Genomic DNA, 22,373 nt, shown 5'->3' on the forward strand with positions numbered 1-22,373 from the left:
TATTCTTCATGATTAATAAAGTTTGAGTTTGCTTGGATGAATTGCTTAACGGAATTTGCTCGGTGTATCCTAATGGTCTATTGGTCATTAAAATTTGTTAATATTGATTATTTCAAAAATGTAATAGAGCCCATTATCGAGAAATGGATGCCGAGTTAATCCGCATTACCCAATATATGACCTCCATTCCAATTCTTGAGGGTCCATGGTACTTAAAATATTGGGGACTTTAAGCTAATTTCTAATTTCATGCACTGCTCAATGTAAAAGAGTGGAAACCACTCAGCTGAACTTTCTTTACTATATTTCTGGCCGGATAATAAGAGAAAGAAAAGAAAAGAAATTCCCTTTAACTTTCTGGTCAAACGGTCAACGTGGTAAAACTGCCATGGCATAATAAATTAACGTTTTCCAATCTCGGTTTTTTCAACCCCAACATTTGCATTGCGCGCACCCGTTTTTGCCCCCATTATTATAATAATAAATGGATAAACAAACAAAATAAATTCGTAATAACAGATAAATAATTAAATTAAATTCGTTGGTTGTTGAGAGATTTGAACAGAGCAACATCCCGCTCTCTCGCTCGCTCCCCCACAGTGACTGTCGCACTGTCTAGAAAGACGAAGAAGAAGAAAGGCCAACCTTGAACTCCTCTCTCTCTCTCTCTCTCTCTAGTCGTCGCCATCTCTCCGCGCTGTTCTTGCGGGGCTCAGAAGGCGAGTTACCTGCATTCCGCATCCATCTTGAATCGGACGCCGGCTCTCGTTCGGTACGTCTTTCTTGCTCGTCGGCGTAATTCTTGAAAAAAGCCGGCTTTTTTTTTTTTTTTTTCCGGAGATTCATCGACCGGCGGTTAGCTCTGTATGTTCTCTTCATCGTTCGGGCCGGCGAATGCGGGGCGAGAAATGGGAAATTCGTGAATCTCGAGTTCCCCGGAACCCGAGGACAAATGGGTTGTCCATGGAGCTGAGTTAGTTTCGAATGTCGCGGAGAATTCTTGATTTCCTCTCCCTCGTTCTCTTGGCAAAGAAGCTTGGTTTCACTTTCTTCTGTCGTCGTCTCTTGCTCTGGGGAGTCTTGCAATCTCTCTGCAGAATGTGGGACTTTTTCTAGTGTAGTTTTGATTTGCTCAGCTGGATTTTAAGTCGGAACGACAATGTGGGTCAAGAACAGCCAAGATTTCACTCTTTGCTTTGGTTTCTGAGGTTTTGTAACGTCATTTTCCTTTTGGTTTTCGTTGACTTCGTCCCATTGTCGGGATCGTCGATTTTCTGAATTGTAACCCAACTCTTGGCATTATACTGGCGAGCTTAGGTTTCTTCAGTTACTTTGTTATATTTGCTTTTCAAAGCAAAGATTTTCCGCAAAATCCTTCCTCTATTCTTTTTTCTTTTGCAAGATCTAATTTTATCTAGTTCTGTCCATGGTGTTGATCTCCTGTTCATGATGTGGATTTCCTCCTTTTCTAGGCTCATTAATATGAAAAAGCAAACTCTTCGGACTACTGCCGTCGGAGCTGTTAATGGTCGAATGACCCGTGCTCGAGTGGCCGCATTACATACATCTGAGGAAATTATCGCTTCAGAATCATCTAGGCAGTCTAAACAGCAAGATCAGAATCATACTTCGCAAGTAAAGCCAAAGAGAGCAATGTCGGATGGGAATGGCAGTGCTGCTAAATATGCACCTGCAAAGCGAAATAAGAAGACAGCCCTTCAAGACGTAACAAATGTTCTCTGCAGCAGCTTACATAAAGACTGCTTCAATGTGACGAATATATTGGTTAGTGTGCTATTTTCATTAGACGACATCTTTGAGTTAAGCATTCAATTCACCAAACGTTCTCATTCGCAATTTGGATACGTGAATTGTCAGGCTAGAAATGGGAAAAAGGTGGGGAAAGCTCCAGTCAAGGTTTCTAAAGTGATTAAATCAGCTTCAGCGGAAGTTTTGAAACCTCAGTCAGATTTAAGCGAAAAGACTACAACTGAAACGGTGGCCAACGAACTGGGTTCAGAAACGGGTCTGCAGATAATCGAGCATGAGGAAGATACATCTTCACGATTAAGCAGTGCCAGATGCACCAAAACCAATTCTCAGCTTGCAAAAGATTGTTCTGTAACGTCTTCAAAAAATCAAGGTCTCTGCATTGTCATATTTCTTTATGTTCTCTAAACCAAAGGCCTATCACTTTCGGATATTCATGCTAGAGTCCATAACTACACAAAAGGAAAAGTCCGTGCAATTGAGAAGATGTGCTTTGTTTTCTTGTAGCCATCACTAAGTGAACACATGATGCAAATGTGATACGATTATTTCGTCTTTCCAGGGTTTTGTGATGAATTTTGCTCATAGGCATCATTTTGTTTGGGTTTTGGTTACAGCAGAAAAAGGAAGCGTTCATGAGATATCAACAATTTCAGAGAAACCACAAGTTACCGATATTGATTCTGATCAAAAGGATCCTCTGTTATGCAGCCTTTATGCCCCAGACATCTACAGCAATCTACGTGTGACAGAGGTTTGTGCATTAAACAGTGTGTGCTATAGATACTCTGATCCCATATTACTTCAAATCCGCTAGTCATTTTTTGGTTGAACATGAATCCTGTAGAGGGAGAAGTTTTAAGAGACTAATACAGGAGCTGAATAACAAATTCTCTGACTGCAAAAAGTTTAAACCACAGGACTAATTTTTGAGCTGAAAATTAGTAGATTAGATGAAAAATGTTCATACAAAATGCTGGCTCCACTTAGGGAGAAAAGGCTTCATTTTTGTTTTATGCAACTTCACTATGTTAGAATGCTCGGTTCCACTTGACGCTGCTTGCAGAAACCTCAATTGGTTCTTTTTGAGTTTGAAGTTATGGTTATGCCAAGATCAATTAGATCAGTAGGTATCACTTTCTTCTCTAACATTGAGGACTACGATGCTAATGCATGTAGTTAAACTTCCCTGTCAAGCTCCGTAGTGAATAACATAATGATGACGGGAAGGATTCATTCTTCTTGTAGTTTAAGAACCAACCATTGACTTATTCCTCGTTTTTTTGTTGTTAGCTTCTCAGGAGACCTTGCTGTAATTTTATGGACACTGTCCAGAAAGATATCACTCAGAGCATGAGGGGGATCTTGATTGACTGGCTTGTGGAGGTCAGCATCTGTGCTACTTTGTGTTCTCTATTTTTCCTTTGCCTGTTTTTTCCGTAAATTTGTTCGGCCATAGTCAGCATTCTACTTACACTGAATATGCTTCACTAACTGCATATCGCATCTTGCATTTTCATATAATTGGTGAAAGGCATCAAATCATGTTCCTCCAATCCAGTGTTCATGCACACGTGAAGCAAACCTTGTCTCAGATTCCTTTATTTTACACAAAAAGTCCCGGCTGATTTTTCTAACCAACTTTTTTGTCATCTATTTTCAGGTATCCGAGGAATATAAGTTGTACCCAGAGACACTATATCTCACCGTGTATCTGATTGACTGGTTTCTGTCTCAAAATTACATTGAAAGACGGAGACTTCAGCTACTTGGCATCACTTGCATGCTAATTGCGTCGTAAGACTGTTACCAATACCTTTCAGTCCCTTTTTTTTTTTCAATTATTTCAAGAATGGGATGTGTCTTGCATCACACACGATATCGGTACAGCAAGTATTTACTTGGCTCATAAAACATAGGACCACATTTACTACATCACCAACAAGAAGGTAAACGATGTAGGACTCCAATTACTCTGCTTTGTGGAGGCAAAGATATTACCTTTAGAGAGAGAGAGAGAGAGAGAGAGAGAGAGAGAGAGAAGGTAAATATCCTAGTTAAAATTAGACTGCTTTCATATATTTCAACTCATAAAAATTGCTTCTTCTTTGGAAAGATCTTGCCCTATGAACGCCAGAAACTACATTTGTCTGCCATGACTAGTTTGCAATGTTCATGAGACAATAATGTGTGTCCTGCGAAGCTTATAACACTGTTTGCCTTCTTTGTCCTTTGTAGGAAGTATGAAGAAATTTGTGCTCCACGGGTTGAAGATTTTTGCTTTATCACAGACAATACTTACACCAGAGAAGAGGTATGCACTCTTACTCTCACCGGGTTACAGAAACAAATGATTTATTGCTCTTTTCAGAATAGCTTTTCCTCCGCATTTTTGCTCAAGTGACAGAGACCTATGCAATAGCCATATCCTTGCTTGGTTTAGCCTGCTCCTTTGCCTAACTAAGATCAGCAACACTGACAATTGCTCAACCTTCATTATTATGTAACTGTAATTATTATTCTGAAACACATTAACCAAAAGGAATCGCCAAATTATACATTAGACAATGTTTTCTCTAGAAAACTATGAATTCAGTTGTCTGTTCTGATCTAAAAGATTCACATTGGTGTGTATTGATAGGTACTGAAAATGGAGAGCCAACTATTGAATTATTTTGGCTTCCGGATTTTCACGCCCACTACGAAAACTTTCCTTAGGTACTGCAACTTACTGAACTCTCATTTGCTTTACTTTCACTGGAGTTATTTGCATTCTAAAAATATCGAATATTTTGTTTTTCAGGAGATTTATTCGAGCAGCACAGGCATTGTATGTGGTAAGGGTCATTGATCTACTCCATACTAGCCTGAGCTTAGGAAAATACCACGTTCCTTGATCTTAAGAAAATTAACCATATGTCCATCAACTGCTTGTAAAATCTCCAGAGCCCTAGTCTTGAATTGGAGTACTTGGCGGATTACCTTACGGAGCTGACATTGGTTGAGTACGAGTTCCTGAGTTTTCTTCCTTCTCTAGTTGCTGCATCAGCCGTATTTCTTGCTAGATGGACGCTGGATGACTCACGCCACCCTTGGGTCTGTTCTCTATCTTGCATTCTTTCATCGCCACGAGCTTACAATTTCATGATCTGGGTATTGACTGGCCTTTTACTTTCTGCAGAATCCGACGTTGGAATTCTACACATCCTATAAGGCCTCTGACCTGAAGACTACGGTATCTGCATTGCAAGACCTGCAATCGAATGCAAAAGAATGCCCTCTAAGTGCTATACGTATCAAGTATCGGCAGCAGAAGGTACATTAGTACGAGAGCTCAACAACTAGAACAGATTAAAATAAAAACCACTCATGCTTGGTCGAAGTTTGTTGCTTGCATCAGTGATTTTCTTGTGTGTGTCACAACAAAGTTGCTAAGTGGCCATCCTTTTTCTGATCTTGGCTTGAGCTGATATAGAAGCTTCGGCTTACAAGTCTTTCCTTTTTCGTTATAGTTCAAATCTGTGGCGCTGCTGACTTCCGCCAAGATCCATGAAGCACTTTTCTGAAGCTGACAGTGCCGCTGACAGCGCTCTAATCCTCGCTAATCGCTGACGGCAACATATCCCTGCACGTATGAAGATAAAGTGAGATTACGACTAATCCCAGATTCGGCGCTTCCACCAACTTGTTCCATACAGATTTCTGGTATTTTTCCACTTCTGTTCATACAACAAACCGACTGCTCCTGTGCTGTCGGTACCTTCATTCTTTTTAGGATGTACATGTTCGGATCCTGAGATTTCGGGATCCATCACCCGATTTCACATAATTGCTGATTTCTTTTTTTCTTTTTTTTCGACTTTAGTTTAATCACGGTTAACCATGAAATTACCACGAGCTCAGTGGTACTACTGTAAACTAGCTGGAGAGGGGAGAGGATGTATTTAGCTCAATGTAATCTGGAAACAAGAAGCCTCGGCTCTATTGCACTCCTTTCGGATTCATTTCTCATTCAATTCCTTTTCTGTAACATTTGGCTTCATCTCATTCTTGCACTCTCCCTCCCTCCCTCCCTCGGGCATGAACGTGAGCATCAATCAGCACGGGAGGCCAGTTGCGACGGGAGGTTTTATGGGGTTTGGTTCACTACCTCGTCCTCTGGACCGTAAGATCTTTCGTCTTTTAGTTTGAAAATCAGGCAAATCGAGTCGCTGAAAATTTCCAGGGAAATAAACCGACGCGGGGTTTCAATCATGTGACGGTAGGCTGAGTTCAGGGAAACTCTACTTGGATGGTAGTACTTGGATGGAATCATGGGCTGCTACCATCTGACGTAAGTCGTGCTGCTCACGACCTCAAAATCTCAGCATCTATAACAAGCTTCAGATTGGTGAAAACCAGATCGAGTTTAGAGTTTGAACTCAGCATCCTTTGTGGACGTGAATTAATTTTCGTCCGGCACGGATAATTCGATAACATCGCAGACTAATCTAGCATTCCACATCAGAAAAAAAAAAAAAAAAAAAAACAAAAGGGGGAGTTATATTAGAAAAGCTGGCGGTCCAAAACCCATCAAATGATGGTTGGTAAAGCACTTCATGCAAGAGCCGATAAATTAAAACTAATCGATAACGTCATTGTTGGGAAAGAAAAAAAAAGATGGGTAAGTAACTACAAGAATGGATAACTTCGAAATATTGAAAATAAAAATTTGCACTATCAATTTTTATTTTTTATTTTTATTTTATGAATTCCTATATTTGAGAGATTTTTCTGTCCCCCATCGCTGCTGGTGGCTAATTGGGCCTCCATTCCCATCGCTTTATCTCTCCACTCTCTTCCTTCCTTCCTTCTTCTCCTCCGACGCCGAGAAAGAAGAGAGAGAGAGAGAGAGAGAGAGAGGGAGAGATGGCGGTTCTGAGCGTGCTCTCCCCGCTGTCAACGGCCTCCTCGCTCTCCGCGACCTCATCATCTGCTCCCGGCGATGGTGCTTCCAGTTCCAGGCCGCACCCGATCGATCTCGCTTCGTCCGGTCGTCTCTCCAAGCTCTCCCCCTCTCTCTCCGCCCACTCAGGTGACTTTGCTGCCTCCCTCTCCTCTCTCTCTCTCTCTGTGTCGCGCGATTGTGATCGAGCGTCGAGCGACCTCTCGGTCGCGCGACTGTGATTCTTGCGAAGTTCCGCTTGTTTGATGCTCTGGCGCTGCTGGGAGTGGAATTCCGGAATTCGTATTGTCGGTGTTGCGCAAGCAGTGATGTCGGTCCGCTTCGTTCAGGATTCTGTTCGATAGTTTCCATTACATGTTTCGAGTGCAGCCTGCATCGGAACATCCGTTCCGCTCCTGAATAAGCCGGAGCGTCAACCATTCGCTAGTCCTGATGTTTTTTGAACTTTCCGTATGCTTTTTGGCTTTAACGAATGTTGCTTACGCTGTTGTGAATAGAGGTGAATCCGGAAGTCCGGCACTCGCGCCGCCGATTGAATTTTTGATCGCTCGTGCTCTCCATGCCCTGGTTTAATTCATTGCTCGACGCGATTCATATCCACCGAGCAATTCTTTTTTTTTTTTTTAATTATTATTATCTATCGCCAACTGAATCTTCTCTTTGGCTCGAAAAGCTTAGTCGCCAGCTCACTAGGAGGAGCTGTTCCGTGAATGATTCTGGAGCATGCCTGATGTGTTTCGTTCCTTTCGCTTCTTTAGGAGGAGCTCTTCCTGCTACGAACGGATGCTCGTGGATGCAGGGCTCTTCCATTTATCACCAGACTGACGGCAACAGATGGAGGCTGAAACCGGTTCGCTCGATATTCCCCACCAAGCCCGCCCAAGTTTCCTCTGTGCAGGACCTTTTCGATTTCATTTGCTCAGGTCCTCTCTTTGACAAGTTGGGCCTGAACCCAGAAAAGGTGGCCGAGTCCGTCGATAAGTGGTTGGCTTATGGCTTGCACCTCTGTCGGTTGTTTCAGCTCAATGACCTCTACCTCACAGTTCCCGAAAAGGCTAGGCTTTATCACTACTATATTCCCGTCTTTTTGTGGTGTGAAGATCAGATTTCTCAGCACTTCTCCAAGTTCAAGGAAGGAGAAGATGTCCCACCTCTTGTGGTACGTACCGTTTTGTCATATCACCCTAAAATTCCTAAAGGGCAAGAACTTGAAGGAGGGAGGACATTTGAGGAAATTTTTAGTTCTTTACAGAGTCGCTGATTTTAAATACCTCACGATGTTGATTCTGATGTTTAACAATGGCATCAAGTATGGTGTTAATGTAGCCATCTCTGATTAATCTCTTTTTAACAAGCAATTGTCGATTCGACTGCCTAAGAGGATTCATCTAGTTGACTAGGCTTGATACAGTAATGGCTTTGTTTGTTGGTTGGTTTGTATGAGTAACTAACAACTTTTTTATCCTCGTGCAGATTGGTTTTAGTGCTCCCCAAGGTTGTGGCAAGACAACACTAGTTTTTGCCCTTAACTATCTTTTCAAAGTCACTGGCAGGTGGGATAAATAGCATGAAGCTTAAGTTTGCTTAAATTTTACGTATGAAGATTCTGATATACTAATCTAATGTCAGGAAATGTGCAACGTTATCGATAGATGATTTTTACTTGACGGCAGAGGGTCAGGTACTACTATCTGAGTGCAGCATTGCCTCTTCTTTGATTACTTTCCATTTTCATACTGATTCTGCTCAATCTGCAGGCTAAACTGAGAGAAGAAAATCCAGAGAATGCGCTTTTAAAGGTAGTGATCACTTCTAAATCTAAAATCTCTACTGGAGGAGTGGGGATTATTCCTGTCCCCTCCTCGTGTCTTCATCCCCATTTTCATCTCTTTATTTTTGTACATAGCTGCGTGGAAATGCAGGAAGCCATGATCTTCAATTCTCTGTCGAAACACTCACTGCTGTGACCAATTTGACTAAGGAAGGTGGAATCAATCTCCTTTATTTCACTTCTGCACATCCTGCAAGTCCATTATTAATTCTTATTGCCCCAATTTTTTAGGCATGAAGATGAAGCTACCTCGATATGATAAAGTGAGCCAACGACTCAACTTTTCATCTCAATGATTCCATAAAATTCACCAACGCTGAGTTCTCCTCCCTTGCAGTCTGCTTACAATGGAAAGGGTGACAGAGCTGATCCATCTACTTGGCCAGAAGTTGAAGGGCCATTAACGGTAAGAAATTTCTAGACAAAATAGCAGCAAGATGGTGAGAGGACGAACTTGGCCTGGTTGAAAACTCAATTATGTCTGTTGTAACTGGTAGAAGGGGCATGGGCTATAGAGATTTTAGAGTGACTTTGACTTGGTAATATAATACTGGCAACTACGAGGCAAGTAGAACTGATGGGGTTATTTAGAGAGTTATTCTCTCTCAGAAGATGTCCGAGGATAGGTTGACTCAGCTGTGGACGTGGCTATGATCTTTTGTGGATTTGGTCACATCTTGCGGATTTGAATTTCGATTTTCTTGTGTTCCGTCAATGATATGACTTCCGCTTGTCTTCTAGGCTGTTTTGTTTGAAGGTTGGATGCTTGGATTCAAACCCTTGCCAGTAGATGTAGTCAAAGCTGTTGATCCACAGGTTGGGACTCAAAGAATCTTGTAGATGTGTGGATGACTTTTTCTGTCATGCTGTCGTATGATATCTGGACTAATACCTTCATGTGTCTGTTATACAGCTGGAGATTGTAAACAAGAATCTTGAAGCTTATTACGATGCATGGGACAAATTCGTTAAGGCATGGATAGTCATCAAGATTCAGGACCCCAGTTGTGTCTACCAATGGCGCTTGCAGGTTGGCATCTCAGCTTCCCTATGATCACATTATGCCCTATCGAATTGTAGAATCCCATCTGCAAATTCACTGTGTTACTTATTTTCTCTGTCATGATTTTTACTGTGTACAAACCATTTTGGCGTTATCTTTTCAGGCAGAAATCGCCATGAGAGAGGCTGGAAATCCTGGGATGTCTGATGAGGAGGTGCTTTCCTGTTCATCAGTCTTTGACATGCTCTGGTTTTAGTTGTACATGCAGCAGCCATCTGATTTTTGAATTCTGAGAGTAAAAATTTTGCATTTTGTAGGTTGAAGATTTTGTCTCCCGTTACCTCCCAGCATACAATGCTTATCTCCCGACACTCTACTCTGAAGGACCAAATGGGTCAGACCCTGAGCATCTCCTTGTTATCGAAATTGATGAAGGGAGAAACCCATTATAGGTAGCTAGGTGACTCAGACTTTCACCGAGTCTTTTGAAGAAATTCTTCTTCTTCTTCTTCTTCTTCTTCTTCTTCTTTTTAATTATTGTTATTATCTTAGATGTTGGGCCCTGTTGCATGGTCAGTTTTGTTTTCACATCATGCCATCTCCTGTTGTTAGTCATTGTAAATTGTATATTCTGTATGAAATTTCGACGTGTAAATAAACTGTCTTTCAGCTCCAGATACATCGGCAGCTTATCAGGAATTGCCTTCAATTGCTAATGTGATCGTAAACCGAATTCATGGTGCTTGAAGATTGGAACATCTCGACAATTCTGAAACATAAGAGAAAGAACTCTCTGGGAGGAATATCAAACAAATACGTTCATGTTATTACAGACATTGAATATCACACATACTTCAATTTGATAAACCCATTTACATGACAATTATTGGATGATAAAATATCCAAACTACTGCACAAAGAAGACATATGGTCTTCAAACATTATTGTCTTTCCATAATTATGGAACAATTCTTGATTAACCCATTTACATGACAATTATTGGATAATAAAATATCCAAACTACTGCACAAAGAAGACATATGGTCTTCAAACATTATTGTCTTTCCATAATTAAGGAACAATTCTCGATTAAACTAGCAGCAACAGCAGATGGTCTCCAAGCAGCATTCGCAACTCTCATAGCAGCAAAAGCAGCAGCACAGCGTGAAGAAACTGCATAACAAATTGGCCCGATTATAAATTTGGGAAAGCAGGAGGAAGAGGATGGATCTTGCAGTGGCACGAACACAATACATGAAATTCTCATGATTTACAGTCCTAGTTTATCCCCGGAGAAAATCCACAAGGGAATTTGATGCAAAAACGAATGGCAGCAAAAGAGAAAGAAAGAAGTAGAAGAAGGAAAAAACGGTTGCTTATATCAACTCCGCGAGCCAAAATGGTATGGCTTCTCTCTTTACTGCTAGAACCGTGCTGAGCACCGTCATGTTTATGACTGACTATTCGATTTTGATATGCCCTATTCGTGGGATTCGCGTTAAGCTAATTCACAAAGATAAGCACAAAGCAACTCTTTCGCATGTTCGACTAAAAATAGAGCTAATCTCCGTCCCTTCTCTTGCTAGGTTGCTAATTTTTAGAGGTAATCTTCCGGCCATTTTTCGCTATCGAGGAAAGACTTGAGTAACGGTCGAAACCTAAAAAATTTACAGAGAGCAGCAATAGAGAAGATATGTAGACAGACCATGCGTATAGACAGCCTTTTTCCTCGCGACGCTTCTGACATGATCATAGTATGACATCTCCTGAGGAGACGGTGCGCCCTCCATGTTGCCAAGTCTCAGAGGAAACTCGAGAAATGATGAACTGACTCCTGTTCTATCAGAGCGGCATTATATGCAGAACAGAGTCGTCCCTTTTCTTCTGCAACCGGCGAGCATAGTAGTAGTAGTTCCTTTCGAGGTATAGAGCGGTTCCTTTCACGAATTTAATGCATACCTCACCAACTCCTAGCGATTCCATTTATCGTGGTCGTTTGGGGGAAGTAGGAGTGCTCATGTGTCCCTCTCCATTTGCCGCCCCCGCAATTTGGCTCGATGCTTTCAACCAACACTCATGAGCATTTTGACATTGCAGCCCCGAGAAAGTTGCTTACAGAGAGACCTATCACTCCGGCTCAACAGCCCGATCCTATCCATGTGAGGACACGTCGATGTCCACAGCCGGCACATGATTATAACATGAGAGACGCTGGCCAAAGATCATCAAGACGCGACTTGCCACGGCCGTTGATCGGTGTGGAGGCCCCTGAGACCTGCAACGGAAGGCCGAGATGCAAGTGCAACGACCACATCTGCGACCAGTGCTTGCTTCGCATGACAAGGTGTTCAAAGAGTTCCTCATCGATACATGATTTGATCCTTCTCTTTTGTTTTTGTTTTTTTTCCTTTTTTAGAGCGATTCCCCTTGAGAAGTTCAGAAACAAGTAGCCGGTGACAATACACGAATGATTGAAGGGTGCCCGTGTGACCAATTTGCCACAAACTTAAATCTTCATTTATCACTTAACCACAACCTATTTACTCAATTTCAGAATCTACCGTCAAGTTTCGGCATGCGGGGACCAACAGCAACAAGACTGGCGCTGCAGATGGTCCAACCCCCATCGCAGAAATCACATTAAATTAGTAGGTCTTCGATGAAATGGCAAGATCACATTGAAACAGACATAGCCAGCTCGCCCTGTTGACGAGCTTGAGTTTGATCATGCGAATTATATACCCGTGCGCACCCTTGTTGACGCAGGGCAAAAGCTTTGATAGACCTTGAGAGCATATTGTAGGATCAAAAGAGAAGAAATAGGTTAAATTATCAGCGAAATTCAAAGTAATTACAAGATGTAGTATGTGTAAACCTAGTCTAACCACTTCTGAGGCAAAAATGTACCAAAGACAACAAATTCTTAGTAGTGACTGCCAAATCAACGTGGGGAATAGCATTAAACAGTCATTATTCCCAACTTACCCTGAATGAGACAACCCTCCAGCTCTTCAACGAGGTCCAAAAGCAAAGGAAAAGAGGGAAAGTTTCAGCTTCGGCTGAAGTTGAACTAAAGGGTTCAGGATGACCAAAAAGGAAACAAACACACGATCTTAATCCCTTACATCCGAACTGAGCATCAGGAATCATTTTCATTAACCGTGTAAAGTGGATTGCTGTCAAATGGTTGGTAATTGACCAAAACATTGATGCTCTGAATTTACATCATGAACTTGACAGACGTACCGCAACTTTTGAGAAAAATATATAAAGCATTGGCTTTTGGTTAATAACCATCTGGGCAGGCATGGATGCTTAAGCATCAACATATCCTATAGCAATACGGTAGAGTACCATTCCAGGAAAAGTGATCACAAGAAAGAGAGAGAACAACGCCATTGCTGGTATAACGAAGTAATGACTTCGGGAGAGCCTAGAATAAGCAATGAAAAGCCCCATCTAACTTCTGCAGCAAGATTTTTCGGCAAACTAAGGAGAACTGAGAAGGATTAATAAAGATAATGTTCACGGAATGCAAGTATAAACATAGATCTTTACGATATACTGGAATTTTACAGCTTCAACTTTACTAAGGTAGTAGAACTTTCATACGCCGATAATCAAACATCTCTAGTTTGTCTTATGCAATCAACAGATCACATAGGACAAGGGGAGCCAAAATATGCAGTGGAAAGCAGTATGACAATACCTGTAGCTCTAAAAAAGCAGAGCAACGCGTCTCTTGCAGATTTTAGGTGAGTTGAGCGGCAAAAATGTTAATTATATGCCAAGTGAAGGGGGCAAGATGCATCTGTTGTCAGCGAAAACAATCACAAGCCACGAATTTCTCATTGAATGAAAACATCTTAAGATTTATTGAATAGTAATATAAAATCTATCACATCACACTCATCTATTACAATGAAAAAATGGTGGATACTTAAGAACATGTACTATGTGGCATATGCCAGCAACACCCCACATAAGTAATGGCCAACAGAATTAGCATCCTCAGGCCAAAATGAAATACCAAATTTATGAAGCAATGAGAATGAAGCATCATCATGACCTTAACTAATCATAGTAAATTATTCTGAGTACACAGCTACTCTACTTGGGCTTTGTCCACCTTCTGATACTCTTCCGACTCTTTGGTCCATAAATCTCCAAACTCGCAGTTCTTCCAAGCTTCGAACCACGGACCTCCAAGGGTATAATGTATGGCTTTAGGGTATGTACTGGGATCATTTTCGACGACCTTGTTATGCCCCACAAGGAAATTCCACACAAAGGGTATCGAGCCAATCTCACTGTCATCGAGCCACTGAAACCTGTGCAAATAAGCACCTGTCTGGGTATTCACCACCTCAGGGGTCAACACCTTGTTCTTGGGATGTCCACAGTTATACAGTACCATTGAAGACCAGTTTTTCCTGGGATACACCGTTTGCACGGCTCCATCCATCTTCGTGGTCTCTTTAGGCGTATAGTCATGTTGAACACACATTACAGCATATTTATCATCCAACAGGCTCCTCAACTCTTTGATGTCCTCTAAGTAGAGAAAATCACAGTCCACAAACATCGCCCAACCATCAAAATTAGCCAGATGTGGAGTCAAGAACCGAGTAAACGAGAACTCGGTGCTCTCCAGCTTCCCTCTCTCCCGCCAGTACAAGCCATTCTTCCTCAATTCAGATTGCTTGATGGGGTTAATCTCAATGGGGATTGATGATCTCTTCAGAATAGAGTAGCGGCAGACCTCATAAGCAAGGTCCTCACGTGGATCGTACCCAATGAAGATCTTCAAGGGCTTCTCAAGTGAATTGTTGATAGGAGCACCGTTAACAGCACCATTCATCATCTCCTCGGAGATTTCCTCAACTATTTCGAGTCTTTTGGACGAGATCCAAGATTTCCAGCTTGCTGATTTAGACGCAGTGCCGCGAACGAAAACAAGATCTGGATGCGCAGATAATCCTGCATCAGCAAAGCAAAACAACCAATGAAGCAAACGATAATGCACCTGAATTCGCAAGCCGAGCGCTTTCATCAGCGCAACACTCGCTACAAGAACAGAGATCAGAAACCGAAAAGCCACAACGCAGGAACTAAAAAGATCTACACAAATGAGAACAGACACATTAGTTTCGCCAGATCATGCTGCGCATCCCGATTCGCAACATTTCGACATGCTCAACATTCCCTATGTCGAATGAATCCCGCGAGCTTCCGGTCGATATCTAAAGAAAAAAACGCCGGGAACGGGCATCCAGATTCTCGCCCCATCACGGTCGGAATGGTCTCGGCCCGCGACACGCGGTTGCCGACCCAGAAACCCAAACGCGCACGCAACGCGCAAATGCGCCCCCTTTTCCGCAGAAAGCACAGATTCGACGCGTACCCACAATCGGGAAAGACAAAAAAAGAAGCGAAACAATTCCCCGGCTGCGGCGGCGGCGGCGGCGCTACCCGGGCAAAGCCCACCTCCGGGGAATTGCAGATCCGCGAGAGGAAGAGGAATGTACCTGGAGAGCGAAGCGAGCGGGGAGTGCTTGGCTTCTTCCTTCTTCTTCTTGGTTAATGCTGCTTCTTCTGGATTTCTACTGCGATTCTTGTGGGGTATTTATGGGACGGGAGGGACGGCAGGCGGAGGAGGAGGCGGAGACCATAGAAAGAGAGGGGTGGCGACCGTTGGTTTGAACGTACGGCTCGGAGATATTTGCGGGACGGACATCGCACGGAGCCGAACAGATGTACTTCTTTTGGAAAGTAAATATCGTCCCCGGATATCATTCCTCAGTAATGATATTATTCTTAATCTCATTTTTTATAAATTGGACAGAGATAGTATAAGATGTTAACATATATATATTATTTATGTGATTGATCAGTGGATATGAGTGAGTATGATTCAGATAGAACCCTGAAACCTGAGAACCAGACTAATAGGAACCTATAGGTTTCAAGTTCTAAGTCATATATGATGTTAACATATATATCATATATTATATGTTTTTTTTTTTTTTTTTTATGTAATTGATTAGCAGGTTCGTCTTGTGAAGGCATGGCAATTTGACACTATGTTTGATTATTTATGAGATGGTTTAGGGAAAAAAAGAATAAGTAGTCTATGGCCAAGCGTGGCGCATCAATTGGCATGGGAGATTATTCGATTTGAAAGAAAACATAAATGAAGGGGGATGATAGATTTGAAATTCATAAGAGAAAAGTGAAGAGTTCAGAATGCGAAAGAGTTAAAAACGTGACATTTGGAGTTGGATGCTTAATTGCTCAAACAACCTTTTTAAAATACTTTAGTCTTTTTTGCATCGAGTATACATTTACCTTTTTCAGTCCACCATTGAGTTTAGTTTTTCTCTCTCAATAAAATCATTAAGTTAGGACTTATTTGATGAAATTGATAATGGCTCTCCATATGAAATTCAATAAATCTCTCAACGAAAACACATGATTTTATCATAATTACCATTCAAAAGGTGTTAATAGCATCATTGAAAATGTTCAAATTTCCATTAAACAGCTCTCTATCGAGAGTGAATCAAATACTTCCCTCATGACCTAACGCATCATCTGAGCTCTTCCCTCGACTGCATATCCGAAGACAAAATCAATTCGTACTATCAAAAGGAAATTCGTTAACATCCGTTTTAACGAGCGCCTCGATCGCGCACTCGTCGACAAGAGTAATTATTCATCAAACCGAGTATCGTAAACGAGCGCTTTTTGAAATACTAATTAATGGCGATTTAAGAAAAAGGAGATGCGTTATATATTCTATGATTGTAAAATTGGAAAAGCGACCGGTAGGGTTACCGCGTGAAAAACGACCGAAATTCACGTTTTGCATGCGAGCACCCACAGACTTCTGTTGCCGCAAAGCGATGACACCCTGTCCCTGTCCCTGTCTACCTGTCTCTGTCGGTGGCCTGCCATCGATTCCCGTGGGCTGGGCCTGGACTTGGAAGCCATGACTCACTCAATTTTTTACTTTAAAAAATTAAAAGAAAAAGCTACCGAGAGGGCTCCAATCCACGTGTGAAACATAATTAATTCGAAAAATATTTTTCTTAAAATTATTGTCTTCATCATTTGAAATAATTAGTCAATAAAAAAAAAAATTCTCACTACTAGTAACGGTTTATTTCTAGACATTTTGTGAACGATAAAAGTATTTTCGTTCATTTATTTTTGTAACCAATAGAAGTGATTATCTTTTCCGAACTATTCATTTTTCATGAAGCAAACGGGAGCTTTACTTAAAAATTATTTTTGTAAAAATGATAATTTGCATTACTTATAAACTGAACATTTTTCTCGCTGTCCGTAAAGATGTTATCGTCGATGGTGAAAATATTTTTCATTTACTGATTATTTTAAGTGTTACGAAATCATCGTTTTTAAGAAAATAACTTTTTAAATCGTTCAAATTTTGTGAACTGGGCGGAGCCCACCAAGCTAAAGATCAATACACGCGATGTCAGCATGTGTAACTTTTGTCGGTCAGAGCGGGGGAAAAACTGGGCATTGTGACCATACTCTAGCTGGAGTACCGTAATCGCGTGTCCTTTTCTTAGAAGTGGCTACAGTCATAGATTTTGCTGGTATCTCGCGCTCGAGCATGACCTGTCCTTGACCTTTCCGAATGTTTTAAGACTTCAAGAAGGCCCGTGAGATTTAGCCCATATGTTGATCTCCAGCCTCGTCAATTCTTTTGCCAGGACGATCAGGCTTTGATTCAGGCGCATCCTCTGTTGGCTTATGGAATTTCAAGCATATTCCCTTTTAGACCGGTGCCGACATGGAGCCCGATTGCACATCCGCCGTTTAGATGAGATGGGTGCGCCTGAATTAGGTTCATATACTCTCAAAGTAAGCGATGATATCCGTCAAGGGTGAATAGTTTTAAAGGAAGACTAAGAGAAGGCCCATGAGATTTAGCCCCTATGTTGATCTCCAGCCTCGTCAATTCTTTTGCCAGGACAATCAGGCTTTGATTCTACCTAAAACTTAAGTTTTAAAGGAAGACTAAGAGAAATTCAGGCATTTATAGTGTGGAAATCTCGGAAGATTTAGGTTCCTCGTTTTTAATCTAAAACTTGCTCTATCATAAGTTTCAAGGTTTTACTTGTATTACGATTCATCACCTTTAATGATCACTACTTATTGCTAGTTCACTGACCAAAACTTACATTTAGACACGAAGAAAATGAAATATTAATAAATTAAATGTCTCAGTCATTAAATAGAAGTTCAAACTAATAGTTTCATATTATGCACTTATCATGGTATGTCATAGAACACTACATGATCATGTGAAGAAATAGACCAAGAAAAATATTAAAATTTGTTCTAGGTTCAAGGTTCAACCTATCCAAAACCTGATGGATTCTATTTCTTTTTCCCTGAAATGTTGATGATTTTAGATTGAAAATTCCTCCCTTCTTTTTACAATGGCTTGTAGGAGGCTGATTTAGTGTCGAAGATCAAGCCCACACCCAGAGACTTCTGCGGCCCGCAAACGAAGGACTCCCTTTCTGCCTACGCCGTTGATATTTAATCTTAAACACACTATGGATGATATTAAAATTTTTGTCATCCAAAAATGAATGAATTTTATGTTCTTCTAATTTTTTTCATTTAATTTAGCTACATCATTTAGATGTTCGGATTGGGGAGTGTAATTGCAATTTTATCTTGGCAAATCTTTGAAGAGGGTTCTGTTATTTCATCTTTTCTTCGCATGACCTATTATGTGTGTATGAAAGTGCATTGATAAAGAGGGTCTGATGTTGATATGCACAACAAAAATAAAAGTTTGTGAATATTTGAATGGGTTAAGAAGTCATTAATGTTAAAAGACTTTTGTGTTCCACTTGACAATCAAACAATAAATTTGCTCAACCAGTATTGAAAAGAACTAAGGGCCTGTTTGGCAACGTGCCAAACAAAGTGCAGATTATGATTTTTGTTCTCTAATCGGTTTGGGATGAGAATCGCGTTTGGTAAAATTTTTGTTTCCGGGAACAAATTTGCTTCCGGGAACAATTTTGGATAAGATTTGAGAATAAAAAAAATTGATTCTCCGTCCGAGAATCGAAAAGAATCAAAAAAGTGAAACCCTCGCTCTTCCCTTTCGTCATCCCGGTTGCCGTCCGCCACCCGCCGCCGTCCGCCGCCGATCACCGGAGGCTCGCCGGTGCTAGGGTGAGGTCCCGAGCTCGCCGAAGGCCAGCCGCCTCGCCCAACCCCGACGAGGTCGGCCTAGCCACCGGTGGGGCCGGGCGAGCCTCGCCGCAGCCGGGCGAGGCTTGGCCTCGCCGGATCGGGCGAGGTCGAGCCTCGCCGGTGGGCGGGCGAGGCTCGCCTAGCCGCCGGTGAAGCTTGCTTGGCCACCGGCGAGGCCGGGCGAGCCTCGCCTACCCGGTGAGGCTTGGCCGACGAAGGCCGACCTCGGCGATGGCCGTCGCCGGGCCCGGCGACCGCCGATAAAGAAGAAGAAGAATAGGAAAAAAGGGAAAAAAAGAAAAAAAAAAAGGAAAAAGAAAAGAAAAAAAGAAAAAAATATTTAAAAATATTTAAAAATTAAAATAAATTAATTTGGAACAGAATCAATTAACACGAGATCAAACGCAATTCTATTTTAGAATAAAAATTTTGGATAGTTACCAAACGCGTTTTTACTCGGAATCGTTCTCGGGAATAGAATAAAAAATAATCATTTCTATTCGTAATCGCCCCCCAGGAATGTAATCGTTACCAAACGCACCCTAAGTTTCGAGGAAATTCTTTGCTCAAAGGAACTAAACATGTACAGAACAAAGAATCTAAAAAATAAACAAAGAAAACGGAGAAATATACTAGAAGTGTCATAAATTGTGTACATCACACACTTTAATACCAAAAGTCTTCACTAGTTCATTTAAGTACCAAAATTGAAGAAAAATGATCACTTAAGTATTTATGGTGAGAAATTTCAGCTAGATAAATTAAGTGAAATTTATAATTAAAAATTTTATTTGAGGTGACATTTTGTTGGCATTGGAGTGATCACTTTTTAATAACGATTGGCACTAAAGTGATCTTTTTATTTTTATTTTTATAACAACTAGCATTGAAGTGATCATTTTTTACTTTGTTAGACGATGTCGTTTAGGGATTATATGCTGACTAGGCATACCGGTAAGCCACGTAAGATCAAGAAATTAATAAAATATCCCCACATTGGATTTCTGGCAACTCATATCGGAATTGGCGCTTAAGTGATCTTAAAAAAAATTTAGTACTAAATTGAGTGCCGTACACAATTTATAGTATTTCTAGTGTCATTCTCCCCAAAGAAAACATATTATTTTCAATATGCATGATAATACCCACGTAAAATTTTAAAAACAGGATACGTGCTATTTATAATTATGGCAACTAGATCATGTATAGATATAGAAAGAACTAAAAAAGGGGAAAGTGAAGAAACTAGGCTTTGTCAATTGGACAATTATGGGAAATTTTATATCTCCAGCGAGATTAAGGTAGAATTTTAGCCATATAAAGAGTGGAAAAAAAACCCTACCTAATGAAAACTTATGTAGGGTCCCGGGAATAAGAAATAATTTGAAAAATATTTTCCTATAAATAATTGCTTGTGTCCCTTGCAAAAATAAACGAAAGAAATTTTTTTCATCGTCCATAAAAATAGTTAGACATAAATTATTGTTGATAACAAAATACTTTTTATTGACTAATTAACAAGTGATATAAACGATTAATTTTAAGAAATTATTTTCTAAATTATTCATTTTTTGACAAAATAAATGGACCCGTAATGTTATCTATCCAAGAAGGCGATGGCCTCCCTTTCAATTACCCAATACCTAACCAAACATGACCCATGACCCTTCTGGAATCGGCCGAAATCTGTCCCTAAATCTCGGCCTTCAAACGAGGCCCGTCGTTACAAGTTTTGCTCATTGGGGCTCAGCAAATTTGGGCGTTTGCAATGACTTATTTAATTAATTTCTTAACATCTTGCTTTCAATATCTGGAAACTTAACTTTTACTTAGTAGATCCATGCGCCGCCAGAATAGAATTTTTTTTTTTTCCTTTTACACAAGTGGCATCATCCACCTTTGATTTGAACAACTACCCACTCACTTAAATTAATGGTGTATTAGGTCGCTCGCATAGAACTTTTTTTTTTTTTCCTCGGGCGATGAATTTATAGTTGCTTGTAACATAATGCGTGCACATTTATTTTTCTTGCCGTATGTGAAACCTTCAACACTTTTTTCATTCTCCCGTACTTTGAAACTATAACTAATTGACTATGAGTCTACTCCTTGTGCAACTCCGAATGAATGCGTGAAATTTTGGGATTTTTCAGAGACCCATCCGTAGTCTTTATTGCACTTCTTATTGACATACCGAGTCAGCCATTTGTTAACTCAAAAGCACAAGCAAATTGATTAGTTGTTGGTTCGTCCGTATGGCTATATAGATGCGAAAAGAAGTTAGACAAGTGGCACGTACTATTTATTAAATTAGAGGAACTGTTTTTTGATAATTTAAAAGATGAATTTATTCTTATCCGAGAGTACAGTCCTTTTTTTTTAATCAACAGTATGATTAATTTTGCTTCCCCACATCGGGAGGGAATCCACGACCTTACTTTCGAACCAAATCGACCTAACTCCCTTCATTCACGGTGGAAGCTTCATGATGCCTTTCGTTGTCAGCTTAAAATGGCGAAACCATAGAGCAGCACTTCCATTAAGGTTGGTGCCACTCTCTCGCCAAAACTAAAAAGGCACACCTCGTGTGCTCACAGAAGAGAGAGGGAGAGAGAGAGAGATGCCATAGTGATTGTCCTGAATCCATTCTTGAGCTTGACATCTGACCTTATTTATGCCTTTTTACTAGATCTGTCAAGACACGGACGCGATCCCCTTGCCTCGGGTCATTTTCACTTTGATCTTAGAAACCCCATTTTGACTAGACATCAGAAAGAGTTTCCCTCGTCGATGAGCCTTCAGTGACCCGCTTGGCCATGCAATTTCGGGGTTCCTTTTTCTTAAGCGTATGCGGGCGTTAGGGGCCTCTGTAAATTCATGGATGCATTCATGACATGATTGCTTGGGAAGTGCACTGATGGAGATGCACCATCTTATGATTCTCGTGCTTTTCCGAGTGCTATACTTCTTTAAAATCTTCTAAAACTTTGGTGCATCGTTTTAGGAATTTTAGTCTTTCATAGTTTCCTAACACCCCCTCTTCCCCAAAAAAAAGAAAAAATTTCTTGTCTCATGAGGAAAAGGTTTTCTTAAACAAAAAATTATTAATCATATGACGCCGTGTAGAACTAGTTATTTATTGAAACCGAATCTCAAAAAGTGCAAGCAAGATGATGTATGCGTAAAAATTGAAAAGAGTTTCACCACATCGTGAACTAAATATCATGGTTCCATCAAAATATTATGAGTTACACATTACAATACGTCACACCTCGATTGTCTCATAGACAAATCAAAAATTATTTTTTAAGTGAACAAATTTTAGAATGCATCAAATTGGAAATAAAAACATATATAACATGCTTGGATGGTGTCTCATAACTCATTGTCTCCAAGAAATCCGATCTATCATGTGATATCTCGTAAACAAAGTAAATTAATGCTCCGTTTGTTTCACCGAAATTGAATGATTTGAAAAATAGTTTTCTAAAAATGATTTTCTTATATTGCTTAAAATAATTGATTAATGAAAAATGTTTTCATTGTTGATAACAATTTATGTCTAATATTTTCGT

The 22,373-nt window shown here is 40.6% G+C and overlaps 3 protein-coding genes and 1 non-coding gene across 6 annotated transcripts; 2 read left to right on the top strand and 2 right to left on the bottom strand.

The window, feature by feature from the left end:
* Window positions 1-592: 592 nt before the first annotated feature.
* On the top strand, window positions 593-5,786 carry LOC104449491 (cyclin-A2-3). 2 transcript variants are annotated; one of them, XM_010063665.3, is made up of 12 exons: window positions 593-772; window positions 1,473-1,785; window positions 1,879-2,143; window positions 2,388-2,524; window positions 3,064-3,156; window positions 3,434-3,567; window positions 4,009-4,084; window positions 4,412-4,488; window positions 4,574-4,607; window positions 4,717-4,866; window positions 4,952-5,086; window positions 5,283-5,786. In XM_010063665.3, exons 2-12 carry the CDS (start codon window positions 1,483-1,485, stop codon window positions 5,334-5,336), a joined length of 1,458 nt encoding a protein of 485 aa, XP_010061967.2. In that variant the 5' UTR covers window positions 593-772; window positions 1,473-1,482; the 3' UTR covers window positions 5,337-5,786. The 2 variants fall into 2 exon arrangements, with proteins under 2 accessions (XP_010061967.2, XP_010061968.2); XM_010063666.3 differs by having other exon boundaries at window positions 2,391-2,524.
* Window positions 5,787-6,565: 779 nt separating this feature from the next.
* LOC104449492 (D-glycerate 3-kinase, chloroplastic) lies at window positions 6,566-10,248 on the top strand. The gene is made up of 12 exons (XM_010063667.3): window positions 6,566-6,844; window positions 7,474-7,874; window positions 8,189-8,268; window positions 8,345-8,396; window positions 8,473-8,514; window positions 8,622-8,700; window positions 8,778-8,809; window positions 8,884-8,952; window positions 9,288-9,362; window positions 9,460-9,576; window positions 9,713-9,763; window positions 9,867-10,248. Exons 1-12 carry the CDS (start codon window positions 6,679-6,681, stop codon window positions 9,999-10,001), a joined length of 1,299 nt encoding a protein of 432 aa, XP_010061969.2. The 5' UTR covers window positions 6,566-6,678; the 3' UTR covers window positions 10,002-10,248.
* Window positions 10,249-10,339: 91 nt separating this feature from the next.
* Window positions 10,340-11,604, bottom strand: LOC104449493. The gene is made up of 2 exons (XR_001988584.2): window positions 11,255-11,604; window positions 10,340-10,722 (listed from the first exon to the last, which is right to left on the bottom strand). It is a non-coding gene; the product is annotated as an uncharacterized LOC104449493 (transcript).
* Window positions 11,605-13,393: 1,789 nt separating this feature from the next.
* On the bottom strand, window positions 13,394-15,291 carry LOC104449495 (protein CDI). 2 transcript variants are annotated; one of them, XM_010063670.3, is made up of 2 exons: window positions 15,078-15,291; window positions 13,394-14,529 (listed from the first exon to the last, which is right to left on the bottom strand). In XM_010063670.3, the coding sequence occupies exon 2, from the start codon at window positions 14,411-14,413 to the stop codon at window positions 13,655-13,657; it is 759 nt and encodes a 252-aa protein (XP_010061972.2). In that variant the 5' UTR covers window positions 14,414-14,529; window positions 15,078-15,291; the 3' UTR covers window positions 13,394-13,654. The 2 variants fall into 2 exon arrangements, with proteins under 2 accessions (XP_010061972.2, XP_010061971.2); XM_010063669.3 differs by lacking the exon at window positions 15,078-15,291 and adding an exon at window positions 14,691-14,967.
* Between the last annotated feature and the right edge of the window lie 7,082 nt (window positions 15,292-22,373).

Source organism: Eucalyptus grandis, chromosome 6 (assembly GCF_016545825.1).
Source record: "Eucalyptus grandis isolate ANBG69807.140 chromosome 6, ASM1654582v1, whole genome shotgun sequence".
In the NCBI taxonomy this organism is placed as follows: Eukaryota; Viridiplantae; Streptophyta; class Magnoliopsida; order Myrtales; family Myrtaceae; genus Eucalyptus; species Eucalyptus grandis.